This window comes from Onychostruthus taczanowskii, unplaced genomic scaffold (assembly GCF_017590055.1).
Source record: "Onychostruthus taczanowskii isolate IOZ18803 unplaced genomic scaffold, ASM1759005v1 scaffold9, whole genome shotgun sequence".
Lineage (NCBI taxonomy): Eukaryota > Metazoa > Chordata > Aves > Passeriformes > Passeridae > Onychostruthus > Onychostruthus taczanowskii.
Window position 1 is genome coordinate 11324589 of NW_024506993.1, and position 21121 is coordinate 11345709.

The 21121-nt window shown below is 38.4% G+C and overlaps 1 protein-coding gene across 1 annotated transcript in view; it reads left to right on the forward strand.

Moving 5' to 3' along the window:
• EEFSEC (eukaryotic elongation factor, selenocysteine-tRNA specific) overlaps nucleotides 1–21121 on the forward strand; it is a 129365-nt gene that overhangs the window by 30326 nt on the left and 77918 nt on the right. Inside the window, exons 2-4 of the mRNA XM_041425582.1 lie at nucleotides 2499–2706; nucleotides 4707–4803; nucleotides 6385–6549. Coding sequence (XP_041281516.1) covers nucleotides 2499–2706; nucleotides 4707–4803; nucleotides 6385–6549 — 470 coding nt within the window. The remainder of the gene's footprint in view (nucleotides 1–2498; nucleotides 2707–4706; nucleotides 4804–6384; nucleotides 6550–21121) is intronic.

Below are 21121 nucleotides of genomic sequence, written 5' to 3' on the forward strand. Positions count from 1 at the left end.
GCTGTGAAGGGCAGCAGCTTCCCACCCTGCTCATGTGCCAGCTCTGCCTGCTGTGCCCTCTGTCCCATCTTGTGCCAGCTCTTAGGAGCTCTGGCCAGTCAGTACCTTGGGGCTTTGGAGGAGGCACAATAATTGTGCTGACAGTGTTTGTGAACTTGTGTGTGCTGCTGCTTTCCCTGACTTGAAGTATTTTTTGTCTGGAGTGCCGTGGAATATCTTCCGGTGTTTCTGGAGTTTTTCCATGGAATGACAGTTATTTCTCTTTGTTCATCTTCTATGAAGATGAGGCAATGCCCCAAGGCAGACATTCTCAACCTTCTAGCAGCAGGGCCAGTCATTTTTATGGCTCTTTTAAAGTGTTGCTAATAGATTCATAAATACAGCAATTGCAAGCGTTTGCTGTATAGCAAATGAATTTGAAGCAGTTGATTTCGAGTTTCAAGGTAAAGTGACTCCTTTTACTGAAACTACATATTACAGTTCAGTGCAGATTTTGTGTTCTTTTGGAGGGAAAAGATACCACACTGCAAATACTGCTTCTTATCAGCTGCCCTTTTCAGGGTCAGGCTTGGATCTGGTGGCTTTGGCTTAGTTCTAGAGCATGAGGATCACTGTGCTTTAGTAGTCACAGTAATGTTTGGTAAGGCTCAAGCTGCAGCATTGGTGTGTTACCAGAATGTCCTTTTTATAGTATTAATAAAGATTTGGACTTGATGGTTTGGTTTTCATTATTTATTCCCATTCCTTTTGAGGATGTCAGCTGTGAAGAACAGTGTAATACAAAATATGTGTATTAGGTTTAAAACAGCCCTGTTTTATGCATTCACAAAAATTGATCCATTCTGATTGTTAAGTGCTTTGTCCCATTTAAACTATTTTCATGCTGTTTGTTTCCCTTGGTTTCTGACCTTTAAGTGTGGACTTGAGTGGTGTATAAAGTCTCAGCCTTTTATAAAGTCTTGATGATGTTTGTGTTGCAATTCCTGAGACAATAAAAATGCAAACTGCTTTTGAAGATATAAAGCCCATCTTTGGTTTGTCAGAGAGAGATACTTGAAATGATTGGTGAAAATTCTGCAGGAGCACTGGAAATACCATAATTATCCAACTAGTTCTCTGAAGGGCTTAACATTCATTATTACAAGATGAAAGGTCTGGTAGGTTGAAATAGTCATTTGTAGCCATAATTTTTTTTTCTTGTAGTTCCCACCCACTCATTCACCCATGCACTTCAACCTCGGAATGATTTCCTATCCTGAGTTCATGGGAACTAGGAACAAGGGGAGCTGTTGTCGTAGCCATTGTAAAAGCCTTAAAAGCAAAAAAAGGCAAGGGAAAGGCTGGACAGCGTGGAGGAACAAGGAACAGTTGTATTGATTTCTTGTTCTTCTGATCTTAAGGCCAATATTAAAAGTACTTAATTTAGAGAACTGGAATTTTACATGATTTCTAGCTTTTATCATCTTTCAAAATGTGCTTTTTTTGGCATATGACTTTCTGGTACTTCAGCTTTAATTTTTTGTTACTTTTTTATGTTTACTTTCTCAACACTTGAATCTGTTGCACTTTTCTGTTTTGGTATTCAGAGTATTTCAGTTACCTCAAAATGAAACAAGAAAATTCTGAATGTAATTAGTGGAAGGCCCAATGTTCATCAAAAGCTTCCTTGAAAACTAATTTAAATCCATGAAATTCAGGTTGCTTCAATCAAAAGATTAAGGGTTCATGACAACAATACTTCGAAAAATAAAAATAATTCATAAGCATGATAGGTAATGTCAGCCTAAAATTTAGGAGGCTTTCCACGAAGAGGTCTAGGAATCAGATCGGTTCCTGTGTTTGAAATTACTTGTTCAAGTTGTGTGGATCTGAATTGGGAGTGAATGGCAATACACTGCAGGTTTTAAATTGCCTCTTTCTAACACCGAGGGATTCAGGAAGTTCTTTAGACTTGGGATAAACCTGTCTCTGGTGGTGATCACGGTTTTCCCTTTTATGAAATTTTGGGCTTGGAAAGAAAAATGGTGGGAAGCAGGTAGGGACTGAGGCTTGTGGGTGTTTTTATGGGGTACCTGGCTGGCTCTTGTTGGGGTTGCTCTGAGTGTGCAGCTCCCTGCAGTGTTGCTGTGTGTTTCTTTGCCTATATTAGATTCTTGCTTGGCTGCTTAGATTATAATTTTTAATTGAGGCAAATGTCATGCCTGTGTTACTACAAGCTTAATTTTCTTAGTATTTTTTAATGCAGTGATAACAGCCTTAGAATTGAACTATCACATTCTTCCCTGGTTCTTATGACTCAGTGATAGCCTATAATAGCTTAAATGCCCAAGGTCTTAATTTCAAAAGAGCTGTGGAATTCAGTGATTACTTTGACTTGTGTTTTGTTTGTCTTTCTGGGCATTTGTACATATGTTGACAATTTTAAATGGAAACAATTTGAGAAAATGATCCTTAATCTTTTTATGCTGTGGCAATACTGACTGTGAGTTCTCCTCCAGGTGCCCAGATTATCGATTTAATGATGCTTGTGATAGATGTGACAAAAGGGATGCAGACACAGTCAGCAGAGTGCTTGGTAATTGGGCAAATTGCCTGCCAGAAGATGGTGGTAGTCCTGAACAAAATAGATCTCCTTCCAGAGGGGAAGAGACAGAGTGCCATTGAGAAGATGACTAAGAAAATGCAGAAGACCTTGGAAAATACCAAGTAAGTGAACAGTAATACTAACAGATAACTTGTCACAAAATTTGCTTTGGCAGAAATACCAACATTTCTCTTCCAATGTGCTTCTAAACATACTGGCACATCTAGCAAAAATGATGACAAGAGAGTGAAAAGATTTACAGAAGCTCAGAGGCAATTCCAAATTAACATCTGCAAGTATCATGTGTAGAGAAATGTTTTCCTGTAATTAAGCATCTAGGTTCAAAGAGCTGCTTGGAGTTTGGATAGGATAATACAAAGCCAGAATATCCAGTTGAAGAACTGCTGGATGTGGTTATAGCACATCTTTGCTTTGCTCAGGGATATAAGGGGACATAACTATTGGGTCACATTTTGAGTTGAAGAATCTAAAGAACAGGATTCAGCATACACAGGAGAGAGAACCAAAATTCAATTTTGGCATGTGCAGTCTGTGCTTGATGGTGCTTTGAAAGCACTGCTGATCTGGGTGTGATTGCAGTGTGCCTGTCCTGTTGTATCTCAGGCACGTGGAGTTTCTCAACAGCCTTTTTCCCACTTGACTTTGAATCTCCAAATGTATTCCTGAACTATTCTTTTTAGCAGGATAGATGATACCATTTGACAATTGCCTCTAATGCCAATTGTGGGGTTTTGTTTTTGTTTTTCTTTCAAATAGTTTACTTGTTGAAATGTTTTCACTACACACATAGGTATGCATGTGGAATTCCATAGCAGTCAGCAAAGCTGAAGGCTGTTGCAGTTGTAGAGTAGATGTTGCCACCAATACAGGGGAAATTATTGTAATGTTGTCAGGAAATTGTATGGAAGGCCAAAAAAAAAAAAAAGGCAGAGAAAGGTAACTGTTATATATTTGAATAGTTTGATATTTGTGAATTTATCTAAACTAAAAGCAAACTGTCTCTATGAACGGAATTTCTGTTTTTGAAAAATTTTTTGCTCATCAGCTTCTTGCTTTGTCCAGCAGGATCTAAATTCTGTAGAGAGAAATTTGGTTTGATGGAGTAAGAGTTTCAGTGGGGCTGGATCATGTTTAGAAGTGCCTCCAAATGCACTATACAATTACTCCAGCTTGTTCTGGTGTATGGGAAGAGGAGTAAAACATTTGGTTACACATAAATTTGTTTATTGCAATACAGTGCTCTGAAATACATGTATGAAAATAAATTTCAAAAAGTTTTATGGTTAATCACAGGAATTTTCAGTGCATGTTTTTAGTACCCTTTGTCCTTAGATGCCTCAGGCTTATGGCGTGTAAACAAAGAAAATACCTCATGTGCCTCATTACAGCTGGGTCACTGAGTGAGCTCCCTTTCTAGAACTTAACATTTCTTTAGCAAAGCCCCATCTCTTCCTTCCAGCTTGCTTCCTTTTGTGAGAAAATCAGTGAGGGGTGGGTGTCAAGAGGATGGCCAAAATAATTAATTAAGTACTTGAAGAATAAAACTGATTGTAGCATAAAAGGTAAACTGAGGCCAGCTGGCTGTACTGCTCCTCTCTGAACCCTTGTGTGTTTGAGATTTGTGAGTTTTGCAGACTTGGATTTCAGTAGATTTACATCTTTCTGTTGTCTACAGATCTTGCAGAATCAGGTGGGCATCATGAGGCATCTTGCATTTGGCTCCTGTTTTGAAGGTTATGACTTTAGAATTTCAATTGTTTAATGAAAGTTAAAAATGTGCTAGTCTCCAGGTAAAGTGACTTTGGATGCAAACCACTGCATTAATACTGGGTAACAGCAGATGTTTGCTTCTGAAATGAACTGAATCTTGCATTTGACTGTCACAACACTGGATCAGTAGCTAATGGGACTTTCATAGTGAAGTCCAGTAGTGCTGATCTGCTGGTAATTCAGGAAGAAATTGTCAGTCACAGTGGGAGAAGAGCAGATGAATTGGAATTTTAGGGAATTTCCTAGCCTTCAGAGTAGCCTGGTAGTTCTCTGTATTGACATGTGTAGAAGATCTGTGGTCTAATGGTGAAAGTCTTTCTCTCTCTTTCAGATTCTCTGGGTGTCCTATTGTTGCTGTTGCAGCAAAGCCTGGTGGACCAGAAGCCCCAGAGTCTGAGAATCCACAGGGTATTTCTGAATTAATCGAGGTACTTGCTGAAGAACATAATGATAACATGAAAACATCCATTCTCAGATGTTCAAAACCCTTAGTTACATGGCATGATGTTTACACTGTGAAGGGCAGGACACCTGAAATAACTGAGAGCAGTTTGTAGCTTGCAATAGACTTTTCATCCTTTCTGTCATTAGCTTAGGGAGAGGAACATCTTTGCCCTGGAGGGATGCCACTGCTGCATCAGACAGCAGAAACAAATGCATCATTCTTTGAAGACTTGTCAAATTCTGATTTGGATGCTGCCAGGTTTAAAGTACTTATAAATTGCTGAAGTTAAGGTGCAGCATCAGTCAAAAATCTAGGGATGCCTGGCCCTGGGCAGCCAGGCTTGTGTAAAGGCAGGATATTGCACAAGGCTGCTGAGCACTGAATGCTGCATCACCTCACAGGCTGTGTGAGTCAGGATGGCTTGGGGATGGGATGTAGTGTGGCCTTAGACTAGATTTAGCCAGGCCAAATCTGCCCCCAGCAGTTTCTAGAGATGAGGAGATATGCAAGTGCTTACTTCTGCCTTTATCTGACTCCTGTTAGATTTACTGGGATGTTCTCCAGGATTACAACCTTTGAAGGAAACTCTCATTGCAGCTGTTTTGTCAACTGAAACCTAATATTAGATGAGCTGGCAAATGCTGTGTGAGCCCTGCCATTGCACTTGGAGCTATTATCCCTTCTGTCCTTCCTAAGAGACTCTCCATTGTTCTGCCATTGCAACCTGGGCTTGGACTGCAGGTTTTGACCTTAAAAACAGATGTTAAAGGCAATGCCAATTGTACATGCAGGTGATATAACAGAGAGAGATATCAAAAGTGATTTGAGACAGGAGTGAACCAGTTCTTTTGAAGCACTGTTGAGTACATGACTTCCTTTTTATAATATTTTAATTATAAAAATTATATGTCTGATTATATATTTTAAGAAACATAGTATTTGTCAACAAAAAAATCCCCGCTAAACTCTGAATTTCTCTAGAAAACGGTACTTAGGTAATTTTTCCTAATGGATTGATCCTTCAAGAAGCACTAACAAAAATCTGAAGGGGAAGTTGAATTTGAAAACTTAACCCAGTATTAGAGTTTTTCTGGGAGGGAGTCAGAGATGGGCTTTATGGGGCACTAATATCTGTGCGTAAGTTCATTTTCACAAAATCCAAAAAAGCTGAAGTAGCAAAATGCTCTGTAAAATTGTGCTTTTGAGAGAGGGAGGAAAAAGGGGGAGATGACACACATAGTTTTTTTCCTCTTTGCTTTGCTGCAGTGTTTATATTGAGTTTGGCAGCAACTTTATCGCCAGTGAGGTTTTGCTAACCAAGCTAAATGTGCAGCACCAAATCTTTCTGAGGCAGAAAATCGAACTTTTCCTGCTGCTAAGTGTGCACCTCCCCTATGGCACACACAGTTAATTTGACATTGGTGAGTTCTAAGCTCATTGGGAGATGCCTGAAATCAGTAAAATTGCAAGCTTGTTCAATCAATCATCTGCTTGCCTGCCTTCTGCTGTGTTGCTGTCATGACTTTTCACCCAGGCATGGTGCTGCTTTTATCTTTTTTTTCAGGTCTTGAAGTCTCAGGCTTACCTGCCATCAAGAGACCCCTCAGGACACTTCCTTATGGCAGTTGACCACTGTTTCTCTATCAAGGGTCAAGGCACAGTGATGACAGGGACCATTCTTTCTGGCTCTGTTAGCCTTGGTGACAATGTGGAGATTCCTGCCCTGAAGGTGAGTCTCTCATTTTCATTCCCCCTGGTTTTCCTGATAGAGACATTCAACAAAGAAGAGAGTGTTCTCATCCAGTCTGAAATTACTCATCTGTTTTCAATTTTTATTTTTGTATTCTCTTATGCCAGCTTATAACAGTGAGAGGCATAGTAATTTTTAAATAAGGCAGTCAGTAAAGTCACCTGCTCAATAATTTAGCTGGATGAAGAGAAGACTGATCTAGGTTAGCATGTTAGGCTTTCAAATCAGAGAAGCAAAGTGGGCATATTTCCAAGCTGGGATGCACCCAAGGACTGAACAAGGTTTGAGGGAGGTTAGTCTCATTTGAGATATGCTGCAGTGAGAAGGTTTGCAAAAGAGTCCATACAGGTAGGCTTCCAAAAATGTCTGAAAGCAAAGGAAATGACAAGAAGAGGGCATTGAAATGCTTGATGTACATTCTCTTTGTTTGCTGAGGCTTTAATTTGTGTCAGCATGTTCTGAGAGAACTGCTGGGATGCAGTAGGTGGCTTGCTGCTACTGGGCTCTTCAGAGAGCCTGTAGAAAGTCAAAGAGACCTTCCAATGGCCTTTGAACTGCTCAGCTGTTGTTACTGTTTAATTTCCTTAAAATATATATTCATCCTTTAAAAGAAAACAAAGTGACTTTATGCTTGGAACATGTGAAATCTGTTTCATAGGTGCTGATGATCACTGCTTTGATTTTCCCTTAATATTAATTGCCCAAAATGAATTAGGACTTGAGGAGTATTTTGCAGCTGCCACATAAAAGTGGACTGAGCTGATTAGAGTCTGTGGGCCAGCAAGTTGTGGCCTACAAGCAAGGATGGGACTCTTTTGGTGCTGTCAGTATTATCTTCAAGTCATTTTACTGTAAGGGCCTTACTATTTCATTGAGTGAACATGCTGTTTTCTCATTTTGACTGTATTGTTTGGACAGGTGAAGGGCTACACAAGGCATTCTGATCTCACCTGAGTGAGGTATTTGGCTGATAGTGGATGATTCATTTCTGGCCAGCCTCTTCAGTGATACCTGTGGCCATCTAGTTTGTATGCTATTGCCATTTGCATAGAAGTGGTTTGTACCATATGTACTCTGACATTTCTGCTTCCCCAGTTGAGTTCCTCACTGCCCATATTCTAATTTACAGCATGCAGCCTATTTTGGGAGCTATGCTTTCAATTCCTGCACAGATTATGATTGCTGGGGTTGTAGCTCTAGCTTCAGCTTCTCCTGGTTTCCACTTGGCAGTGTTCTTTCCTTTGCTGTTGTGTCCTTTTCTCAGTCCTGGGCCTGCCTGTGCTTGGGGTCCAAAGAGGGCCAAGTAGTTAGGAGTGCAGGGAGTGGGAGATGGCTCCTGCCCAAACAGGGCCTTGCATAGCGAGTTCACTGCTTTCTTTTTGACATAGCATTTGCCAAACTTCCTGTCATTTTGTGCTCCAGGAGATGGGGGAGACAGGGCAGAGTAATTATTTCTTGCAAAGAAAGAATGCATCACTAGATTATATCTGGAAATGACTATTCTGCTTTTCATCTGTAGTCCAAGAATGTTTTGAAGAAATGTGTTTAGGAGTAAATCTGCTTTTTGAGAATCCATATGAAGGAAGAAATGACAAAAATATAGTAAATAACTTGTGAATTGGTGTTTAAAAGTGGAAATATACTTTGTGTGTTTTCCAACAGTGGAAAAGACTTTGTGTGACTTTTTTTTTTAGTGGGTTTTCTTCCCAGGTGACTGGGAGAGTAGTCACTGAAGTGACAGGCAACTGAGCAGATGGACAAGTCATTTGCCAGACAAGCCAGATCACTTGGCTCTTATGGCATTAACTACTTCCCTCAAGGTTTTAGTTATTTTTCCAGTTGTTGTTAATGAATTAAACCTTCCGCTGCTGTGTGTGAAATAGAAGGTGTGTTCATGCCTTGGGATCATAATAGTGGTGGGCACAGTTTTGCGTTTTGGCACTAGCAACTTGAGGACATTCACCTTCATGTTGCACAGGTATGGAAACCAAGGCACAGTAAAAGGGAGCAATGTTTTTAAGCTTGAGCTGTGTGTTGTACTTGCCCCTGCCAGCATCACGCAGAGCTGGGTTAGGATACCTATAAAAGGTCAAACCTTTCTCAGGGGTACAAGGTAACGGAGGAAGCACATTTCACAACACATTGTGGTTTATGACTCTCTCTGACCTTTCCTTGCCCTGACCCAATGGTAACTGAGATTGACAGCTGGTACATTTAGGGACGTTACAAACTAGCTGCTTTTTTTAAATTTGAAGAACCCTCTCACCAAATGAAGTGGCATCACCTTCCAGTTCTACTAATGGACTTCGACATCTTTGACCGCTTGAACCTGCACAAAGGAGGGACACAGCAATTAAAAATAAACAGTGACATTCTCAAATGCCCGTGCTTGCTCTGATTGAGGCTGAGAGCACCAGCAGTGCATGGATTCCTTTATGCTTTGCCTATGTAAATTGCCATCTGGGGTTGATTATCCATATAGCAAAAAGAAAAATTATATATATGTGTTTGGCAAAAAGCTTTGACATAGCAAACAGTTCACTATCCAATTGAGTTAGTACTATTTGCTCCTTAGCACTTGAAATCCACCTTGAAGAGCATGAACCTAGGATTTCCGCAGCAAAAACAGAGTGTTGGCAAAATTCTGAATGTCATTTAAGATTATTTCAGTGGTCTTTCAATCTCTGTAGTCTTTGAGTTTATAAACTGCAACAACTTGTGACACTTGTATTTCTGCTTTATAAAAGTTACTGGAGTTTGAATAAGAAGGTTTTTTTGCAATTTAGTTTTGTTTTTATTTTACTGATATCTGAAGTGTAGGTTGTTTAGAGATTTCAGTTTAAATGAGGATGAATGTCAAACTCCAGTGCTGCTGGGTCTTTTTATAGCACACTTCAACTGAAAAAGAAAAGTATTTTCATTTCAGTGGGAGGAAGGCATCTTTTGCCTTCCTTATCCAGGTGACAAAGATTGTAGAAAAAGTCAAGTATGAATTGGGTGAGGAGGCAGAGAGAGATGTAAACAGCTCATGGGTCTGGTTTTCCTGGAAGTGTCCACTCAGCATTGCCTTACTGTGATCAGGGCTGTGGGTATACAAGACCCAGAGCACAGATGTGGCAGCCCAGTATGAAGACCATTGCTGGGGCTCTATTTCAGGAATTGTAAGAAGTAGAAACTTTTCTCTTTGCCTTATAGTCAGGTTCCTGTTTGTCATGTTTAATGAATTGCTAACAAATGCTGGAGCAGATTGATGCAAGCTGAGTGGCTGGTGAAGGTAAATAACTGACTTGGAGCCTCTGTAAAGTCCAGTGCTGCCATTTGTACTGTGTATGTGTCAGAAGTTGTGGGTGTCTTGAATGCTGAGTAGCTGTGTTCCTGCTGAGTGGTTCCATTCATGTTTTTCTCTAGGGTATCCTGTGGGGATTCTCACTCTGTGCTGAATCTCAATAACATATCTGATGTTGTATGGTAAAAAGTTGTTTCTTGTGTAGTAAATCTCATTAAAAGGGAAGATAAATATTCCTGTCAGCTCCAACATTCACCATCCTGGAGGTTGGTAGTAGCCAATTACCATTATTAGTGTGGAGCATCTCAGTCTCAAAAGTTGCAAGCACACTTACGAAATGCTCCCCTCGTATTGCAGAGCAGTCATACAGATTGTTTCAGTACTCAGGTGAACTTTCACAAGGTCATGTGAGACCTAGATATGAAAAATGTGAGGAACTTGCTTCTGTTTATCTCATCAAGTCTCCTAGTAAATGAGAGTGTTGGTGGAAACCAGTAGTGGTTCTGTCTTGGCAGGAGCCTATTGACTGTCAAATTATACTGACTTCATGAACTTTAAAGAAGCATAGTTTTGTGTGGCTTCATGACTTCATTTACTTTCACCATATGAAAAGAGATGTTTTCTTCTAAGCTTTTTTTGTTGGCTAGATAACCTTGGTCTGTGTTTTGGCAAACATAGCTTTTATGACTGATACAACAAAAAAATTCTCCACTGTCTGATAGAATAACTCAAATACTATTTGCAAGGCTTTTTTTCTTCAAACCATTGTAGCTATTAAAACTGTAACAGAGGTCTACTTTTGTCCATATAAGTACCTCAGTCTATCTGATGTCCCAGGACCTCTGATTAGTGACCTTTAGTATGTATGTACATGTAGTAAGAACTAATTTTAGCTTATTTAAGGAATTTTGCACAATCAGAGTTGCACAGTTAAGCCTTGTCAGAGGACATTTAAATCTCAGAAAATGAACTTGGATCAAACCCCACTGAACTGGACCACAAAAACGTCTGTATGTGGACTTTCATGGTTCAATCTTAAAGAAGTTTTTGCTTTTACCATTTTGAGCACTTTGGACCTCCTAATATGCCCCTTCCAAATTGCAGTCAATGTGGATTGCTTTTAGTACTGCAGATAGAGAACCCTTGCTGTATATTCTGGGAGTATGTCTGAATACTGTTTCTACATCGGCTTCTTCCTGTGCTGCTTGGGGTTTTTCTTGCCCAATACTGATATAAACAGCCTTTCAAATGCAACAAGTCCTCTGCTGGGAGGGGAGTTTTGCTTGCCATGAAAGTTTTCTTTTCACTGGAGTGCTGTGAAGAAGGGCAGTTCGGAGAATTGGGTAGGGGGAGAATTGCCTAAATGTAGCTGGTAAATTGTGAAAAGGTAGTTTATGGTGCATATTAAAAGATGTGGGTGCAAAAATGCAAGAATCTTAACTCTTAAAGCAATAAATTAAATGTAGAAACAATGTTTTACATGCTGTTTAATGCAGTACAAGAGTGAAACTTTTTTTATTTGTCTGCTGCTTCTAAAACATGGGTTATGGTTTTTTGGAGATTTTCTTCTTTCCTAGAAAACATCAGTGTGAATCCTACTGGTTTTGCATCTGCTGTGGCATTTCTTAAAAGCAAAATATGCAGGATTTGGCTTATCCTGGAGAGTACTCTGCTTTGAGCATTTAGGATATTATCAGTTGTTTTGGAAGAACAAAATTGTTCTGCACAATTCTTTGTGGTTAAGTAGAGGATGAAAGATCTGATCCTGTGCCTGTGGAATGAAATTTAGATCTGGCAATAAAAACTTCTCAAATCTTTTTGGCTCAGTCTCTTAAGAGAATAAGAGTAGCAAATGCCGAGTTCCTTCTGAAGATCAGTTCCCTCATTTTCAAGTATGGTTTTGTAACTTTTTACTGTGTGGTTTTTATGGTTTTGTTTTTTATTTCTGTTCTAGTTCACATTTTTAAAAAACCCAAACCAACACCAAGCCCTCAAAAAAAAAAGCCAACAAAACCTAAAGACTGCGAAGCACAAAATCCATTTTAAGTTTGTCTTGAAAAACCATACAAAATTGTGGTTAACTTTAGACCTTTAAACTTACAAAAAAGCCCTCAGGAATAAAAACGTTCAGCAACAGATTTGTATGTTGTTATTCATTCTCTACCTGTTACTGAAGTACAATGTTTAGTTCAAATCACTTGCAATTTTTTATTGAGTATCATGTAGGTACAGTAAAGTGAAGGAGCAAGATAAAGGACTTTGTGCATTAAGGTTTGTTTTATTCAGGACCAGGGATAATACATAATAGATATATGTTGTGGGGCTTTTAATTTTTTTCTACTTGGTCCGAGCAGAAGGGAAGGAAGCCAGGGGAGAGCAGCCAACCTGAGCAGTGCTAATCCAAACCATACACTGTATTTCTGGAGCTTGTGTGTCTAATGTGATCTCTGTAGGCAGAAAAGTGGACTAGTCAGTGCTGGCCAATTAACTCTTCAAATACTGAAATTCATCTGCAGCTTTTCTTGGAGGTCTGGGTGTACCCTGTGCTCCCTGCCAGACAGAGACAGTTGGGTACAAGATTGGGTAATTTTTCTCATCCAATAGAAGGCAAAGCATACAAGTTCCTTCCTACAGTGAATCTAAAAAGGAAGGGATTTGTAATTTCTGTGTTGCTTCTGTCTATTTAAATCATCTTGAAATGACTGTTGGGATCAAGGCTCCACCTGCACATGCACCATTGCTGGAAATGATATTGCTCTCCAAGGTAGAATTAACTTCTGCAGCATTTCCATGGCACTGCTTGCTTGTGCAGAGTTATCTGCAGTGCTGACTGGTAGTGGTTAATGCATGAGATTAATTTGGAGTGTGTATTTTGTGCCATTGCCATGCAGATAATTTTGCCTTAATAGTTAGCTAGTGCAGAGAGCTGTTACTGTCTAAGAGCAGGTACACTCTTCAGTGGGGCTAAAAGTTAAAAAATAATGCAAGATGATCTCAACTCTTAAGTAGAAGAAAATACTGAGTGATATGAATGTCATACTTTTATTTGATATGATGACCGATTTTCTTAGATAAGATACATATTTTCTGTCAAGATTTCAATAAACATTTTGTCCCATGAGAACTATAAAAGTTAAAGAAAGTTGTGACAGAAATACAAGGTGGGAAATCAACTGAGCTGAAGACGAAGGAGCCATTGTACTGACAGGAAAATGATCCAGGCAGAGTTGTTCTGAGGTTGGTCTTGGCACTGAAGTTCCACTAGTGACTGCATGTGCTGCCCCGTGTATGTGAGTGAGTTCTCCTCACTCATTTGCCTCTTTAGTGTCCTCTTTGGACTCCTGGAGACTGCTGGCAGATGTCATGTCCATGTGTAGTCTCTCATGCTCAGTGTAGCTGTCCTTTTTGGAATTACCAACATACTGGGTTGCAGGATCTGATGCTAAAGCCTCCAAATCCCAGTGCATGAATGTGCCACAAATGGAGAAATAGATTTTGTTCTTGTGTGCTACATGAGTGACCAGTTTGGCTTTTCTGTAGCAACACACAAAGATAAACAAATATGCAGGTTTTTACTCCAAAATGAGGTTGAAAAGAAAACTAAACATCTAATGAGCTACTCCTAACATGAAGATTTTTTTGTATTGTCTCAACTTTATCTGTCTGCTCGCTCTACTTTTTCTCCTGCCTGTCCTTTTTTGTCCATTTCTGGCTTCCTTTCCAGTCTCAGAGTTTGCTCTTCAAGGTGACTGGTCTTTTATACTTATACCGTAGATTGAAGAAACTTTTTTCTTCTTGCATTTTCCCATCTGCTGTTGCAGCTGAGCTGTGATTGGGATGCAGCTGAACAAAAAGGCACATGTTATCCTAGGATTCAGTAGGTAACATCTTTCCTGTTGAACCATTGCAGCTCCAGGACCAAGTGTTGTGTTCTTGGCTTTGTGTACCCTGGGGTTCAAGATCAGTTTGGAGCTAAGTTAATGGACATTGCTGTAGTAGTCACAAGTTTCATCCAAATGCCTTTTTGTTTAAATTTAGGGTAACTCCTTAAAGCAAAGGATGGCTGGATTGTGTTTGCATAACTTGTTTGCTTAAGCATTTGCTGCTGCCAGGTCATTAACTTTATTTTTATTTCTTTTAATTTATCAGGTAGAATTGTTCTCAATGCAGTTTAATTGAAAGCAGACCCACATGCACGTACACAAACAGTTGAAGCAGGAATCTTAGTGGCATGCTTGAATAGTAATTGGGAAGGTAACCTCCTGTATGGTGCACACAGCCATCACATGGCATTGCTGCTGGGAATGGAACTTTATTAGAAGGCTTAGTTAGGGCAGAGAGGAAAGCTTATGTTTTAAATATTCAAATTCAAGTGCTGGAGGCTTTGGCAAAATGTCAGTAATCAGAATGAAGGGAGGGAATGGCACTCTTCTTCCTTGGTCATCCATACACAGTGCAATTCTTTATTTGATGAGGCTTTTAGAAGCAGAACAGCTCAGCAAGTGCCACATTAACTAAGCTGTGGTCTGTAAATTATAAAGTTCTGCTCAGTTCTGGCCGCTGGCAAAGAAAGGATCTGAATATTGAAAACATTGCTTAACCAATGCTGCTGAAAATAAATATGACCCAGAGACAGAGGAAAATGGATTAGTGCATAACTGCCCAGAAATCTGTAGTTACTCTATTACCAGAGTACTTTCATGGAGTATTGCTATAACACCATAGGAAGTCTGCTGGATTTCATGCCTTGTACTGTGTGTTTCTGAGAGGGCTTCATTTAGAGAACTCTCTACATTTTATTCTTTGATGCCATAAAAATTATGTGAGAATTTACTTTGCTCTCTAAATGTTTATTCAACTCATCACCTGAATCTGTCATCATATGCCTGTGACAATAACATGTATTGTTGAAACTAAATGTGAGATGCATCTTTTCACTAAAATATTCCCATCACTTCATGTTACAATAGCTGGTGCAGCTTGAATTGGAAAAGTTATACTTGAGAGAGCCAATATTTACAGTATCAGCTGGAATGATATAATTAGTTTAGCTGCCCAGATAGTAGTGTGATGAACATGATACGAATGCCTAGATACAGATTTCCATTTGCAACTGTCTGAAATGAAAGCTAGAAACTCCCAGGCTCTTCATGGGAGTAAAGATTAGCTTCAAAGCATATGACACAAAATTGGCTTCTCTTTCTTTCTCCTCTGACAAATAAATAATCAAGAATAAACATTTCACACTTTTAGAAATAGTAAGGAAAGCTCAAATAGCCTTTTAAAGAGTCACTGTAGCTAATGCATTTTTAAATACTAAAATAGTAGACTTAAAAACTGTCAGGTCTTTGTGAAAGATTTACTAGCTGAGCTGTTCCTCTCTAGGCAACCTGTATTTAAGATATATTCCCTCAATATATGTCTATAGGGTATGTAATAGGTTCTGCAGAAGAATAGCAGAGGTGACCTTAATCCTTGTGCAGTTTAGGTGGCAGAAATCAGCCATGAGAACAGATTAACTCATGGAAATAAATAACCCCAGTGTATATATACAGCTGTCAAGGTTTTTTCTTCAACAGAAAGGGGATAGAGGTATGGAAAACAAGTCAGAAATTTGTTGGTTTTGTAAGTTTTGTGTGGGGCTTCAGAATGCCTAGAAGTTTTTTTTGCTCTTTCTTGGTTTTCCTCTAATTTATTTAGTTTTGTTTTCTTAATTTCAGTTACTGTGTTGTAGTTGCTTTTTCTTAATATTAATTATATAATGAATTTCAATAGACTGTTATGCTAAGCATACATAGGGGAAGTTTTTGTCTGATGTGCAATACCTAGTATATAGGACTGCAGAAAGTTAAATGGTAGCTTAAGGAAAAAGTATGTACTGTTATGAATCAGTTCACTTTTGAAATATGGGTATTATTCATGAGGTATTTTCTTGCCTAGTTGAAGACGTCGATCCTGCTTGTGGAAATTAGCTGACAACAATTTAAAGTCTTGAGGGAGTGAGGAATATGCAGGTATACCACAAACACTCAAAACGAAACCACAGGAAAAAAAGGGAAGCTTGAAAGTATGTATTTTTACTAAAAGATTGTAATAAATGCTGAATACAACTAAAATAAATGTCCATTTTGGCCTTGAGTCAGCACAGAGCAACACCAGTTGGTTTTGTCTAAATGCAAATCTTTGTAAAATAAAGTCAATTACAACAGTAAATCTCACTGTGAACTATTTTGCATTTGGTTTTAGGAGAGAGTTGGAGTCAAGTGGTGATTGAACAAGAATAATGTTTTGTATAACATGTGTTTCTGTTTCAATTGTTCCTTTTCTGTTGTTGACATGATGTTCTTGTTTGGAGAAAAGCAGTTGTGTGTACGAAGCGTATTAAAGTGGCAAGGACCCTGATATTAATGCCTTTTCCAGCCTTGCCAAGGGCTGCTCTGTTGTTTGGGTCTAGAGGAGGTTATTAGATATCTTCACCTCAGGGTAGGTCTTTAATTTCTTAAGGGTGGAGCTGGAGAAAGTTCTCCAAAATAGAGATACAAAGTGAGGCTCAAACTTGTTCTGAGCCCTCTGGTGAGTCTGAGATGTTATGTAAGATTGAAGTTCAACATAATTTATTCTAGTGTGATAATATTTTTCGGGCATGTATTTCCCTAAATAATAGCAAAAGGGTGGAAAATTCCTGGGTTGGTAGAAATCTCAGTGTCTGCTTTTCTTTCTTGCAGAAAGCACTAACAGATTAGTGAAAAGTTCAAAAACACAATTGAGGTCAAACACTTTTTTGTAGTACAAATGGTTTTTTTTCAGGTCTTTCCTCTTACTTTGCTTTGCATTGTTTTCACCTTCACTTTTCTTGCCTACTCATCCTTTCTGTGGAGGTTGTTGAACTTCCATTTTTAAATCAGCTATCCAGATGTGTGATCTGTGCAGGTAGAACATCCCTGGTTGTCAGAGCTGAGGTCACAGGCTCTGGCTGCACTTCTGGAGAGTCCTTGGAGATTTTAAAGTCTTTGTGGTGGGGGGGAATTTTTTCACAATTTGAGATTTACTGTTGGGAATAGAGAGAATGGGATTAATAAGGGTAGGGAGAACATTTTTAGGGAAGGCAATTGTGGCTTAATCTGCCTCTACCTCTGTAAAACATGTGTATGCTGAACTAATTTGGGAAATTACTAGAAACACTGAGGTGCTTTTTCTTAAAGGGATGTTTTTGGCAGAAAATTAAGCAGTATTTTTGGACAAAATGTCAGCAATTCTCTAGTAAAAACACACAAATAAGCATGTGAAGGTAAGGGTTCTTCTATTCACTTGGTTTGTGGGTTTGGGTGGTTTTTGGTTTTCTTTTTTGTTTGTGGATTTTTGGGGTTTTTTTAATTTTCAGGAGGATCGGAGTTTTGGGGTTCTTTGTTTATTTAAATAAGGGTGATTCTAATTTTTGTCTGAGGGTTTAATGTGTTCAGTATTGGCAAGATGCTTTGAAGGTGCATATATGGGGAAAGAGATAGGCAAAGTTTTTACGTCAGATTTAAATGGAGTAGGGGAGAAAGAAAAGTTAATGCTCAGGCATAGTTTTGTGGTTATAGTGTGACTCACAAGAAAGACTTAGTCCATGTGACACATACATTACAAACAGTTGTAAAAACATGCCATTAGATATCCAGAATGAGGAGTGGGCTGAGTTAATGTTATTCTGAATCCATAACATTCACGTTTTCTGGCACAGTGAGAGTAATGCTGCAAATCAAACGTTGTATTACTGCTTTTGCTTTTACATTACTTTGTCATCCCTGATGGACAATGTCCCTTCTGATCAGCTAGGAATGAAGTTTTAATCCTGCCTTTCATTTTTTCCATGCCATCTAGTGATGCTGACACTAGGGCTTTTTATTGGAATCAGGATTTAGATGCACTTCGACAGAGAACTCATTGATGTGATTTAAATTCTTATAGTTAGGTGAACTGCTTTAAAGTACATGCTGATTTTCCTGCTGTTTTCCTGCATATGAAGAATCAAATTTTAAGGTTAGATTTATGTTTAAATGTGATTATGTTTTAAGTTTTCATTAATGCTTCCCTCAACCTCCGTTGTGTGGTGATACTTTTCCTTAGTGTATTTGCATAAATATAGTTTTAAACCTCTTGGAGCCATACCTATATCTGAGCATGGCCATGTAGAAATGGGTCTTGTATCTTCCTAATGTTTTGGAGGTCATTAACATTCACTGGTAATCTTTGTTCAGAATTTGGATTCCTTTGTTTTAAGTTTTTGAAAATAGTGGATTTCTTAAGTTCAGTTTTGGATCTGAAGGAGACATTACAAACATTTGATAGTTTTAAAAGAAACTTTTTAGAAACTACAGTATCTGTGGCATGTGCTGTATCTAAGAGGGGTTTTTATATTTTCATTTCAGAAGAGTTGTTTGGTTTTTTCCTAGGAAGCTATTAAAATGAGCCTTTTTTGTGATAAAGACTGAGCTTCCAGATCTGTTTCAGATTCTGTTTAATCTTAGCTTTAACAAAGTTAAGATTTCATTCTGTGTTTAAATCCCCTTTCTAACATAATTTATTCCATCTATTTTTTTTTACCTGTAAGTTGGCTACAAGATTGATAAAGAAAGTAAGAACAGCATGTGAAAAGAAAAAATCTTCTCCATATGTAGCAGTTGCAACAAGTGGGATTTGGTTTGAGATGCTGAATGTATCTCTTACACTGATAGTAACAGGAAAGTTTCAGAGTGCACAGAGATGTCACAGCAGGTCTTGAAAGTTGAGTGTGTAGGGGTTTTTTGTTTTTTGTGGGGGGTGGTTGTTAGATTTTTCTAATGCAGATACTAAAAGTTCAAGTCACAAAGGAAAACAAATTCCCAGAGAAGCTGATTATCCCAGTTACCACTCAAATAATTTGCAGCAACGAGAGCTCAGTGTTAATATAAAGCAGACTACTGTGATTTAATTATGGATTTGGTTGTTTAATTGTAAAAAAGGCCAATGAAGCATCATAAATGTTGGGTTTTTTGGGACTAAAACTTTCCCCCTGTTACATTTAAAGGGCATAGTAGATGCATTTCTCATATGCAATTTTTCATGTGGCAGTTCTACCTAGATTGAGTTTGTAGTGCTCTGATAATGATCAGAATTCTGCAATAATGAAAAATAAATTAGAGTTGGAACAGGCAAATATGTGTGCTTTTGAACCTGCAGAGTTATTTTTTATCTTTTTTTATTTGTTCATAAATAAAACAAGCTTTAGCTTCTTTGAAGCAGACATCTCCCTGCAAATGGGAGAAGCTGAAACCAGCACAGTCAGGTGTTGAGCAAATGTCTCCAGTGAGTTATCACAGGGGTTGTGTTAGAGATTTTTGATTCTTTTTATTACTCTGCTCAGAGTCTCACTTCTCAGGTTTGTACTTAATTGCTGTGTGATTCTGTGGTATAAACTTCCAGATGTCTACCTGTTGTTTAAATCTGATTCCAGCCAGTCTCCCAAGCAAGACTCATTTACCCCTTGTACATCCAAGTCTTCTCTCAGGTACCTTCTCCTCCGAGCTGGAATGTTGTTGCTTCAAGGTAATTTTAACAGATAAATTTACAGGACCACACACTTGGCTTATTTAGTTGTACCTTTTGAACCGCACTTACAAAAATGTAGGTGATTTACATGTTCCAAAAACATGAGTGTTTTCAACCTCATCAATTATTTTTAATATTAAAAGTCAGCAGATGGAGCCAAAGGCTTGTAGAAAAATGACTTGTGCTAAATATATATTAAACCACAAAGCCCACTAAGTTTAACTAATAATGTTTCTGCTAAAATTTATAACAGCAAAGCTATTTATTTGCTGCTAAACCTCACATTAGCATCCTTCTTTCATTCCCTTGTACAGAGTGAGAGGTCATCCCTTCATGTACCAGGGGTCTAACAAGACTAAAAAGAGTGAAGTTTGAGTGGGAACCTGATTTTCTTTGTAGATTTACATCTGTGCAGAGTTTTCTGTGGCAGCATTTACTACTTTATCTGAAAAAATGGTGTTATATTTTGTCAATATTTTCCTTCTCCTGTGAGCATGGTAACTGGAATCTGCTATTGAGGGTTAGACTGGAATTCACAGCAACCAAATTTCTATTGTTGCATGGTTGGTAAGGTACTGGGGTTTCATGTTTTTCTTCTGAAACGACTGAAATAGGCCTTTGCCTTAGATAACTTGTCAGATTTGGTATCCTAATAGGCTAACCCTATGCTTTTTGTTAAATATTAGCATTCTTTCTGGGATTTTAAATAATATTTTCATTAAAAAAGAGGATGGGATGTTTTGTAAACTATGTGTGCAATTTATCCCATTTTTATAAAATTAAAAAACCCCAAAGGCAATGTGGTACCTACCTTTTGTAGGAAAGGGAGAAAAAACTATCATAGTTTTAAAATCTGATATCCAAAGGGGATGCAAGAAATTATGACGTCTGACCAGAGAATATTTCAGTGGTACAGTGATATTTTACCTTTTAAGAAAGGCAGAAAAATGAAATTGTGAAGTGACTAATGGCAGCTGTTTTGTCCAACTTGATGTAAAAACTTTTCTCCTCTAAATCTAATTTTCTGAAGGAATACGAATTGGACGTATGTTACACATAGAATCTAGAGCCAGTGGGATATAAATGTGTGCTTAAATACTGCATGTATACTTTTTCTCATTTTTGTTTTACTGATTCTTGAAGCTCGCTCTCTTCAGTTTGAAGCAATGATCTCCTTAGAGAGGCTTGAGAAGCTTGGTGTCCTGGCCAAGTCAAAAGCTTTTCTTATTTTTCTGTTTATCTTTGGCCTCATCTCTGTTTAAATTATCTTTCCTGCACTCCTGCTGTTGAAAGACAGTGATAAAACTTCCACCAGTTGTACCAACTTGCTGACTTAATTTCCTCTAATGAACATTGGCTGTAGTAGGAAGAGTTTCTAACATTGACGTTTTTCTTTCGATTGATACGGTCGGGTTTTAGTTTCAGATTCTCTCTGGACTTAGTCATAGGCTTTGCTAGTAGGCATTTTGCTTCCAAAATGTGCTCAGTCACTTCCAATGAAATTATATTTGCTTTTCAAGCCCTTTGCATTGTGTTAGAAAAGTCTTACAGGACTGGGATGGTGCATCCCAAATTATATCTTTATTCACTCTCCAGGTAACTGAATGTTACAGTCTCACTGTGATGTGAGTATCTTTCTATTTCCTGTAGATGAACATGAATGCAACTTGTAACACAGAGAAAATGAACTGATAA